This window comes from Perognathus longimembris, chromosome 4 (assembly GCF_023159225.1).
Source record: "Perognathus longimembris pacificus isolate PPM17 chromosome 4, ASM2315922v1, whole genome shotgun sequence".
NCBI classification, from domain to species: domain Eukaryota; kingdom Metazoa; phylum Chordata; class Mammalia; order Rodentia; family Heteromyidae; genus Perognathus; species Perognathus longimembris.
Window position 1 is genome coordinate 17,293,313 of NC_063164.1, and position 12,065 is coordinate 17,305,377.

Sequence of the window (12,065 nt, forward strand, 5' to 3'; positions counted from 1 at the left end):
CTCATGGCATTGACTACAATACGCTAGATTCTCTTTCCCTTGCCTCCCTCACTAGACTGCAAGCTTCTTGAGATGAAGAACTGGGTTGTTGTGCCCCTTATTTTCTGTAGTAGTCTGTGCCCAGCACAAAAGTAAGTCACCAATAAATGTTCACTATATGCTGAGAAATAATTGAAGGAAGCTGGTTAATGTTGTAGAAAACACGGTGTGAACTCAAAGATTCCATCATTAGAACAAGAAGTGGGAGAATAGAGCCATAGAGCTGAACTTCCTACAAAATGCATACTGTCAGATACTGCAGGACCAGAAGGAAGAGAGAGAGATTGTCTAGCTACAAACCTTCATTGCCTTTGGGGGTTTTGTTTTAAGGGAAAAAAGCTATAATTCTAGCTACTTAGAAAGCACAGATCTGGAGTATCACAGTTCAAGGTCAGCCCAGGAAAAAAGTTAATGAATTACTTTCTCACACCTCTTCACACACCCGTCTCAACAAGCTGGACACGGTAGTGCATGCCAGTGGTCCCTCAGCTATTCAGGAGGCCAGAGATAGGATAACAGTCCAAGGCTGGCTTGTGAAGAAACATGAGCCCCCTACCTGAAAGATAACTAAAGCAAAAAGGACTGTCTGTGGGTATGGCTTCAGTGGTAGAGCCCCTGCATAGCAAGCATGAGGCCCCGAATTCAAACCCTATCACAACTCCTAAAAAGGAAAAATACCTTTAAAAACTCCATTCTGGTTCAAGCCTACAAACCCCTGCTTCACATTAATTTTGGGGTCTTTAAGTGACTCTAAATTCAGTCTAGATTTACAGCAGCCCACTCAGCAGTGGCCAGAACCAAAATAAATAGTTGGTCAACCCCAATGACAAATTCTAGACCCTTCACCACCCTGACACTGAGAGATCAGACTCGTTTCCCACCTCTTGGTCAGGGGGGAAAGTGGGCGAAACTAAGGAAAGACACCTCTTACCACATTGGAACAAAAACTCTCCACAATTGCCGGAGGCAAAATTCATGTCAGCTCTGAGCAGAGCTCAGTTGTCTAGAAACAGCTTGTTAACCACTATAACCTTGAGTTAATGACAGTAATATAAGGTGGTGGCATGAAGTCAATCTCCTAGGGGAGGAAATTAGATTTTCAAATAAATACACTGCCTCATAAAAATAAATAAATAAGATGTAACAGTGGGAAGAAAGATGATTCCTCATAAATATACTATATATATATAATTCTCAGAGTGCACTTTTGCCCTCTCGGCCACTGCCAATACCTAATTCCATTCTGATGGTAGAGCTATGAATTTCTCCAGCTATAATTTTCCACAGTTCAATTACTCAGGCCTTCTAATTTCCTGCACGGTTTAGTGCAGACTCATTAAAATAACAATGAGCTTCTTGAATAATGTCTGTAGCATCTCTCTGCATGGTCTGAGCCCATTTCAATGAAGGGGCAAAATGAAAAGTTCCATCAAGAAGAGAACAATCTGTCCATCCTTTCAAACCCGCTCCCCATGTCACTGTGTTTGCCTGAGGCAGGAAGCTGGGCCAAAGTGACTCCTGAATCAGGTGATGAAAATGAACTCCAACCTCTGGAGGACATGTATGAGATGCAGTTAGTACGGAGTCAGTTCCCCCATAGGGTTCCCAGACTGGAACAATGGGAGTGGGGCAAAGGGACATGTGTAGGTGTGAAAAAGCAGAGGTTGCATTATGGAAAAAGAAAAACGCTGGCTGTAAAAAGAAACCAGAGTAACATCTCATCTGTTGTAAATGATTTAGCCTGATTCCTGCTCAGCCCCAACATGTATGTGGTGTCATTACTGCCACCCCTAAGGCCTTTAATCTGTGCTTAGCTGCAAATGATTTGTATGTCTCCACCTCTGAGAAGTTCCAACCTAGGGAAATATAAATGCACAAAGCTATACATAAATCAAAATTGCCAAACACTTCATAGGTGCCGCTCCAGGGGAAGGAAAGAAACGTGGTATCCAAGAAAGCAACAAGGAAACAACGTAAAAAAGAATGTGATGTTGGAAAGGTGATGAAGTTATGAACAGACACTAGGGGCAGATGAGCTTCCAAGACAGGCTTACTCATGGTTTTAGAGGGGAAAAAACTCTGTACAAAAGGTTGATAATTGACTAAGTTGGTAGATTTACTGAGAGGAATCTTGAGTGTCATTTACTCAAAGTAGACAACATACACAAATGTATTAAAATATGATCCCAGAGAATTTAAATCATGTAAGAAGCAGCCCAGAAATTTTTAGCATCTGAGCCAGATGCTAATTTAGAATCTGAGACAGATTCATTTATTGAATATCTTTTTTTTTTTTTTTTTTTTTGCCAGTCCTGGGCCTTGGACTCAGGGCCTGAGCACTGTCCCTGGCTTCTTCCCGCTCAAGGCTAGCACTCTGCCACTTGAGCCACAGCGCCGCTTCTGGCCATTTTCTGTATATGTGGTGCTGGGGAATCGAACCCAGGGCCTCCTGTATCCGAGGCAGGCACTCTTGCCACTAGGCTATATCCCCAGCCCCCATTTATTGAATATCTTGATTGGTTATAACGCATTTCACCAACACCCCAGGCCAGAAATAAAATCAGGCTCCCCAGAGCTTGGTGCTATTCTTATACCTAGAACTACTATTACAGTTTAAGTGAAACTTAATGCTATATACACAATGTAGGAGCAGGATTTGCCTCAGGTGGGTAACAAACTCAAAGCCACATTGATACCACCCAAATGTCGTAACACTCACTAATCCTGACATGATAAAAACCTTGGAGCTAGTAAGTTTTAATTTGTTCTAAGTCACTGCAGAATCTTCAAAAATATGGACAGTGGCAAGCATACTTTGGGGACAAATGACCAAAAAGCACCCAGATCTCAAACAAATGCAGCATGTAAGTCCAGTACTCAGGAGGGGAAGGCAGGAGGAGCAAGTTTGTGGCTAGCTTGGGTTACATAGTGAGACTCTGTATCAAAAAAAAAAAACAAAAAACAAACAAAAAAAAAAAAACCAAGAAAAAAGAAAAAAGAAAAAGAAAAAGCTGTGTCTCAGGCCATACTTTAGGAATAACAACAACAAAAACCAAAAACACGTAAGAGTCAATATCTTTAGGTGAATGGAAGGCTGAAGAATGGAAAGAAAGCTCAATAGGCAGGAAAGAAAAAATCAGTAATGATGTTCTATTCTTTTTTTTAAATTGTTATTGTAAAGGTGATGTATACAGGGGTTACAGTTACAGAAGTCAGATAAAGAGTACATTTATTTTTAACAATGCAACCACTTCCTTCACAGTGCTCTCTCCCAGTTTTCCCCCCCATTCCCACCCACAAGTTGTATAGTTCCTTGTCAACATAGTATCTAGTGAATATCACTGCTGTATTTGTTCATCCTTTGTCCCACCATTTCTGTGTTCCTGTCACCCTCCCAAAGACAGACAAACAAAAGGAAAACAAAAACAGCAGCAAAGAAAACTATTGTTTCCATTTTCTGCAGTTCATTTTGATAAGTATTATTTTATATGATCAGATGCATATAGCTGTTGCACTTCTGTGATCCTCTCCTAAGAACATCCTCCTTTGGTCTATCTCTGTGCGGACACCTAGAGACCTGTATAATTTATCATGTCCCAAAGAAATACCCATCAAAATCCCAACAACATTCTTCAATGAAATAGAGAAAGCAATCAAAAAATTCATACGGAATAACAGACTCCAAGAATAGCAAAAAGAATCCTTAGCAAAAAGGACAGTGTTGAAAGAATATCAACACCAAATTTCAAACTCTATAACAAAGCCACAGTGATAAAAACAGCCTGGTACTGGCACAAGAATATGCCTGAGAACCAATGGAACAGAATAAAAGACCCAGAAATGAATCTGCAGATTGATAGCCACATAATATTTGATAAAGGAACCTAAAACACAGGATTCTATCTGTTGTGTACGTTCTTTGTCTAAACAATCAGGGGTAGAGATTTAATTTTAGTTATGGTCATAATATTGGTATCAAGGTATAGGAATACTTTTCTATGAACACATACTAACACCTCCCAAAAGATGGATCACTACTCCAGGGTAAAACATTTCATTTATGGATATCCATAAGTGATTACTGACATATAAATATCTATAGGCAACACTATCATGGAGCCAAGCTTTTTAAGTAAAAGACTTATTTTTAGGTTTCAAGCATATGACATAACACTGCCTTCAAAGATACATTACGTAACTTGTTATTCCTTAGAGAATTAAAACTTGAAATGAGTAAACATGTATTTGGGGGGAGATCGGAAAATAAAGTTAATTTTCAAGTGCTAAACTGTGCGCATATATATATATATATACATACATACATGCACACACACACACACATATACTTTTTTGCATGAGTGTGTGTATTGAGCTTTTTTTGCTCAAGGCTAGTGCTCTATTACCTGAGCCATAGCTCTACTTCCAGCTTTTTAGTGATTAATTGGAGATAAGTGTCTCATGGACTTTCCTGCGTGGGCTGGATTTGAACCACAATACTCAGATTTCAGCCTCCTGAGTAGTTAGGATTAGTGGCATGAGCCACTGGCACCTGACTTTAAACCTTGCCATTATTTAGTAAATTTGTGTCCCTTAGTTTAGGCCAAACTAAGAGCTTCTTTTAAGCAATAAAAGCCGCAATAAGAAAACACTCATGGGATGCAAGGCCTGCCTTAATAGATCGAACAAAGATGAGCTCTCAGTTGTCTGCTTAGTCTCCACCAACCAAAGTGGATCCTCCAGTCTTCTGTGAGAAGCTGCTAACTGATCAAGAGAAAATGATACTTGCATATTCTCCCAACCCAAATTTTAGGGAAAAAAGTAGAAAGGAAATTTCTCTTCTATGAGGAGTGGGGGCCTAGGACACAGATAGAACCTAGAACCTAAGCTGCACGTCAACACATGGAGAGAAAGACTGGACCCTACCCCTTGTAGGCATCTGCTCTGAAGCCAGAACTCACAGCCTCCACGTGTGCAGGGACATGGAGGCCCCCATGGAAAGGAATGTGGATGGCTGGCCCTCCAGTTACCCAAAGGTCACAGGTGGCACAGAAAATAGGCAGGCTTACAAGGCATGTCTCAGCTCTACAGTGCTTCCTGCTGATGCCCACTGGCCCCAGCCTGATTCTAGGTTTGGATAACTCATCTCCCTGGTTCCCAGCACCTGAATGGCTTTGCCACAATGGGTGACTTGGTTTCGTGTGAGTTGTTTCGTGGAAAAAACTTCTGCAGGCCCTCTCCTGCTAGTCAGGATTCTGGAGTCCAGGACCAATCAAGCCTGTCTTCCTCAACAGGTCTTCCTCGGAACCGACATGCAAACCCAAGGAAGGATGCGGGAAGCAATACTGAGCACAGCCCTCAGCTCACAGGCCTGGGCAGCAGCCTGCCCTAACAAGATGCCTACATGCATGGACCAAAGACAGTGGCTTTCAAGCCCAGTGAGCACAGGCCCAAGTCTCTTCCCGGCAGCACTCACCTTTAGGATGGGCACAGCTGCTCGACAGCGCGCGGTCTTGCTGTTTTTGAGGAAGTGAGATTCATCCTGAAACAAACAGCCATGTGGTAAACAAAAAACAGTCTTTTTTTTTTTAAGTTTTTTTTTTTTGGCCAGTCCTAGGGCTTGGACTCAGGGCCTGAGCACTGTCCCTGGCTTCTTTTTGCTCAAGGCTAGCACTCTGCCGCTTGAGCCACAGCGCCACTTCTGGCCATTTTCTGTATATGTGGTGCTGAGGAATTGAACCCAGGGCCTCATGTATAGGAGGCAAGCACTCTTGCCACTAGGCCATATCCCCAGCCCCAAGAAACAGTCTTGAGTTGCTAGACAGTTCACCTTAAGCCTGACCTCAGCCAGGCCTAAGGAAGGACCCAGGGCTCCGGGCCTATACAAGTCCCTTCATCTCTCTGAGGATCCGAAAACTAGGAGTGGTGCTATGGCTCAAAATGGTAGAGCACTAGCCTTGAGTGATAAAGCTCAGGGACAGAGCCTTGAGTTCAAGCCTCATGACTGACCAAAAAAAAAAAAGTGTTAAAGACCTACTGTGTCCCCTATACTGGGACAAGCTCTGAGTCCAGTGTCCACCCTTTGTGCTCCAAGTACATCAAAGTCAGGTGCACTGACAACTGCCCAGGCAATCAGTACTGTCACCATGGCAATGAGCACAAAGCACTGTGGGAAAAAGAGAAGAGGATGTTGTGATTTCCATCCTCCAAGGTCTGACCACTAGAGAACATACAATTTGCTTGTTTGCAGCTCTGCATTCTCTGTGTAAGCAAGCACAGAATAACTAAAGCCAGCTGAATAACTAATACATTATTAGTGCCTGGGGAGAAACTTCTAGGCTGGCACATTCCAATTCCTTGCTACATGACTCTGAGTCACTAAGTGACCTTTCTATGGTGCCAATCTCTCCATGTGTAAAATGGTTATAATGCTAATTCTTAATATGTCAGGTGCGTAAAAGTTTTAAGTGGACTAACACAAGGGCAGCCCTGAGAAGAGTCTTGCCATTCAGTGAATACCTGGACTAGAATACCAGAGACATCCTATTTCTGTACTTCCCCAACCCCATTCCATTCCATTTCAGCTCAGATGAACAAAAGAACTCAAAAGCACAGCAGAGAGGAATGGAGATGACCCCTTGGCTATCAGACCATATGGAGCCTAGAAGCCTGGGGTGCTACATTCATAGTCTTATTTTACAATGAAGCCTCCTGACAATCCCAGAAGAGGCATTTACAAAGAGAGACACCAGGAAGGGCAAAGCATATGAAAGGGCACTTCGGACTATGGATAAAAAAGCAGCATCACTGGACCAAGTCCCAAGCCATGGCTTAAAGCTGAAGCCTCTTCTAAGGGTGACCCCTAGAGCTGGCACTTTACTGCTTCCTATAAGGAATCTCTGAAACCACAAGAGGACAGGGATTTTATTTCACTCAAGAACCAACCAACACTCATGGTAAGTGACTTGCCAGAAATCAAATGGTAGGTAAAGTGATGAACCAGAAACAGAAAAGCATGGATTCTGAAGTCAGATACAACCAGGATGAGTCAATGACCTTCCAGCTTCATGTCTACGGGCAAAGAATTCTCACTGTCAAGTTTCATCAGCACAGGAGTGGATAGCAAGCTCCCAGAAAAAAGGCAAACACTGCCCAGGGGCATTGGGAAGATTCATGGTTAGATATGAAGTCCTAATAGAGGAAAACATACGGGAAATGAAAGCATTCTTCTCCTCACATCCTGGAAAACTATCACCCCCATCCTAGGAGGCTTCTTTTCATGTTTTCATTTCACGTGTGTTTCTTCTCGCTTGCATTTCACTTGAAAAATGCTCACTTTTTTTCAAAGCCATATTTGAATCTGTGCCAAGCCAGAAATGACTCCCCTAAAGACTCACTCACTACCTCTATAGCTTTAAAAAAAAACACGTTCATTTCTGCTTACTTATGCCAAGAACCCGTATTTCTCAGGTCTAGAACCTAAGAGATTCCACAGAGGACAGCAATTGTGTTGCCTTCCCCCCACCTGAGCTCCCACCATGTTTTTATTTGGGAACTATTTCGACGCATTCAGTAATGACAACTGGCTGGGTACCAAGTCAGCCCAGATGTTCCTCGTGAAACGTGTAACTGAACTATGTGCTGCAGAATCTGGGAACGGGGCTCCATACAGCCTTCTTTTAAAAAAGCAACTCAAATGAAAAGACAAAATTTTACTTTTATCTCAGTCCCTGGATTCCTGGGTGGTCTGGTCGCCAGGTGATCACTTCTACCTGGCCTCATACTGCAGAAGAGATGTGCTAGGAACTCCAGCATGGACCCATCCCACCCATTTACAAAGCTCCCCGGGAGATGCTAACAGTCTGGTTTAAGAACTGCTACTTGAGAGGAATGAAACACCAGGTCCCTGCAGCAATAAAGATAGGGATTTCCATTCCTTAAGAGACACAGTAAGGCTCAGTGAGATCACAGAGTCCTTGGGGCTTCTAAGAGATAAAAGTATTTTAAGGCTTTGCCAAGTTCACTTACAATGATAACAACTTTGAAAGAGGTTTTCAGCTGTTTTTCCAACTTGCTAAGAAGGTCAAAACTAATGATGTTGACCAAGCCGGCTGTGAGTCGACCCTTTCCGGTCACCACCACGTTGATATCCTCTGGGTTGAGAGATGGCAGCCACCGAAGGAAAGCCTGAAGGCGACAGGGAAGAACGAAGCAAAATGATGATGGTGACAGCAGCTGCCAGCTGTGACTGCAGCCACACCATCAATAGCACTTTGTCAACGTGAAGGAATTCCAACATTTCTTAACATGAACTGGGGTCTCTCTCCCTCCACATCCTCCTCCATTTTCCAGAATCCTGGCCACCTGCACCTGTACCCATGACCACCCTTCCCTCCTCTGCTACTAGGCACTTCGTGTGTCTGTTTGTTTCATCTCTGTGATTTCCAACTAGACGGCAAGTTTCTGCTATGGCAGAGTATGATTTTAGAATGGGATTCCTTTTCGGAAGAATGTCATAAAGGACCCAGAAGAAGCTTGTACATTGAAGGCAAACTGTGTTTATTGATAATGATGAAAATATCTATGTCAGAAACCTGAAGCCTTAGGAAGGTCCCCAGGTGCCTCGACATCAGCCTCTAAGCAGGCAGATTCTCCCACATTGCCTGGGCCACACTGTTCTGACACTGGGGATGCTGGCCTGTTCTCTGGTCCTGGCCCTGCTCAGAACCATCTATGCCACAGTTCCCTCAAATTTCTGTGGATGCTGAGGAATCAAACACACAGGAAATATGCATTAAATAACTGCTTTCTATCAGCACTGGCAGAATCCAGATCATAAAGCCAGGACATGAATAAGATATTGCTTTAAAGAACTTTTTTTTGGGGGGGTGGGGGGCCACAGGGACCTTAGGATGAGGCCAAGCTGCAGGAAGCTGTTGCTCGACACCAGTTTCCCACAGCCCAAAAGAGCTAGGCCTTCCTATTTCACTGAGTTGGCTCACAGGGACCAGATAACTCAATATGCACATCAGGTCTTCCATCCATTTGCTTATTCTGGTGACAGTGAACATACCACCACACCACCCTCTATGCTGAACCAAGTCCTGCCTTGCTCTCCATTAGCCAGAGGCATGGCATTCAACCTCTGTGAAAGTCAATTTGCTCAACTGTAAAGGAAATTGCTGCCTGTGGTGTCATGCAACTAAGGGAGATAGAGGAGGTAAAGATGTTCTGGAAATGAAATGTGCTGCAGACAGAAGACATTATTTCCAGGGGCCAGAGCCACAGCAAGTATCGGCTGAGGTACTGGCATATCACTAAGCCAGTGACTTTTTGGCTTTCTTCCCTGGAGCTATAACCTGACTCTAATCCAGAAAACTATTAGCCTACCCTGAGGGACCAGTTCATTTTTCTCCTGGCCTTTCAAGATCCCAGGCCTTGTCTCCCAAGTGTTATTTTCATACTCTAACTATGAGGATTCCAAACCAAAGAGAACCAACCTGCTCCCAGGTGAAACGCACAGAGGAAGGCACCACCACCAGGAGCGGCCACTCCTTCCGGTAAAAGGCTGCTATGCAGATGGCTTGGATGGTCTTCCCCAGGCCCATGTCATCAGCAAGCAGCAGGCGGCCTCTTTTTGCTATGGCAAAACTGCAAGCAGACAGAGAAAGTGAGCAGCACAGCAAAGGCTCTGTCCCATCCATTTTAGGTAGTCTGGCCTCCTCATGCAGAATGAAGGGACATCACTTGATGCTGGCTTTCACACCAGCTAGGCATGGGCCCTTCTCACAGCAAAACTCTCCTTGAAGAGGGCTGGAAAGGAGCCAAGTAGGGGTGCAGAATAAAAGTAAGAAAGACATTCAAGATAGGGAAGATGTGGAATGGAGATTCCAATGCAGGGAGCTGAAAAGGCAATAGGGTCGAGAGAGTTCAGAGGGGAGGTTTCAGTAAGAAACATCAGCCCAAACCAAGCCCCAAACAGCCCAGGGGAATACGCAACAGAGCGTGATGAGCTCTCCACAACAGGGCTATGGCTCACTTGAAGAATAAGCCCAGGAAGAACAAGAAGAAAGAAGAGCTGGTGGTGTAGGAGGAAGATATTCTGAAGATCAGAGTGCACTCTGTATGCGTAAAGGAACAGAGCAGAGCTGGCAGGAAATGCTGGAGAAAAGGGAATGACAGGAGCCCAGATGCCTGTCTCAGAGGAAGCATAGTCTTAGCACTGCACAGGATTTTTCAGGAACTGGCAGCTTCCAGGAGCCTAAAGCCCTTAAGTGCACCAAGCCTTGCTAATAAGTCTGCGGACGAGACTGGAGTCCACTATTTTGGAACCAGACTGGTTTGGGTTGGATCTTAATTCCACCATAAAGGTACATACACCTTTGCAAATCCCTCAGCAATGAGATGGAAATAATAGCATTACCTATCCCACAGAGCAGTTAAAGAAAATACAGAGCACTTAAAATGGTATGCAGCCCCTCCGTAAGTACTAGGAAGTGTTTCTATTATACCCATCATCACACAAAATGAGACATAACCAGGACACAAACAGTAAAATGACTTGCTTCAGTGGTGAGATGAATCACCAAGACGCTAAAAGGATCTGTAGTGGCAGGCATCTGCTTCCTGCTCCAAATCCCAGTCAGCTTTTTATCTAATTCCCGTTCAGATCGCTGGTGATAAGCCCATGGAAGAGTTCTTTTTCTTTCCTTCTAACTCAGAAAGTCACCTCTTCTAATCAGCAGCTTGTGTGGCCCACAAGAATTCTGCTGGCTTGGAAATCTTGTTTCCTGAGATGGAAAAAATCCGAGCAGAAGCACTCTAGAGACCAGAGCACCTCAGCAGTATGCAGGCCATGGGTGCCATGTCATAGGAAATTCTTCCATCAGCCATATCAACCACAGTGAGAAGGCACCCCCACCCCCACCCCGTCATGCCCACCCTTACCAGGGCATCCTCCTCCCCAGGGAAAGCAGGAGCCTAGAGAGGCACTACTTCCCTCCACTGAGCACATAGGCCCCCTGCTGCATACCTGCCTCCATGAACTATAATCAGTGCACAGTACCGATGAATGGGGGGGTGGGAGGTGGGTATGAGGAGATTCATGTCTTACTACACTTCCTGATGTGTAGAATCGGTGACCATACAGGACAGGCAGCACCCAACAAACAAAGTCCTCAGAAACTCCAACCCTTCTAAGTGCCCTCATCTTTGCTGTCCATAAGTTCCAGATGGTTTGGCCCATTTGGACATTCTTAAATGAGAATAGACCTTTGAATTTCATGTTCTTTCCCTTTTCCCTGTATTAAGGTGCCCAACTAAGGGGGTTGGGGGGAAACAGCAACAAAGAAAAGACATGAATAAAAGAAATACAGTTAAACATATTTTCTATAGTTTGGCATGAAAGGAAAAAATGCTTCAGAAACCACAGATTTAAGCCTCAATTCTCCTTGTTTTGCTGGATGGGATAATTTAGCTATTAGAAGCTGATGCATTGAGGAGTTCTGTTCCATAAATTTGAAGACACATCCAATTCTTACTTTAAAACAAAAAGGAACATCTCCCTGTGCTCAATATACTAAACCTCTATATTCTCAGAGACTAAAAGTAAAGAAACTAGACTTAATTACAAATATGAGAAGAAAGGCTAGGAGAACAGCAGCAGCTTTAGAGTCAGAGAGAAAGAGATGAAAACTGGTCCCACTGCTTCAGCTGTAGTCACCACCACACACCAGCCTGGGGTGTGTCCCACACAGCCTCCTCCGTGCATTGGGGTGAACTGGTAACGCTAGCATTGACCACGTGGATGTAGGAATTTCTACCAGAGTATGAAAAGCTTGGCTACCATAGACAGAGGTTGAAAACCTGGGTGTGAGGCCGGGCAATTGTCTCTGCTTTAGCAAAGGAGCCACAGGAAGAAAAAATGGTCTCTTCACAGGAATAAATCACACTGAGCCTGGGGAAGTGGAGGCCCAAAGGACATCTCAACAGATGAAGTTCTAGCAAAGTGTGTTATCTGAGGAAGATAG

The 12,065-nt window shown here is 44.1% G+C and overlaps 1 protein-coding gene across 3 annotated transcripts in view; it reads right to left on the bottom strand.

Annotated features, from left to right (window-relative positions):
* The window catches only part of Smarcal1 (SWI/SNF related, matrix associated, actin dependent regulator of chromatin, subfamily a like 1), a 53,652-nt gene that overhangs the window by 25,314 nt on the left and 16,273 nt on the right, over positions 1-12,065 (bottom strand). For all 3 annotated transcript variants that reach the window (XM_048344796.1, XM_048344797.1, XM_048344798.1), the window contains exons 8-10: positions 9,537-9,687; positions 8,065-8,223; positions 5,513-5,578 (exon numbers count right to left, since the gene is read on the bottom strand). In XM_048344796.1, the coding sequence (XP_048200753.1) occupies positions 5,513-5,578; positions 8,065-8,223; positions 9,537-9,687 (376 nt within the window). The remainder of the gene's footprint in view (positions 1-5,512; positions 5,579-8,064; positions 8,224-9,536; positions 9,688-12,065) is intronic.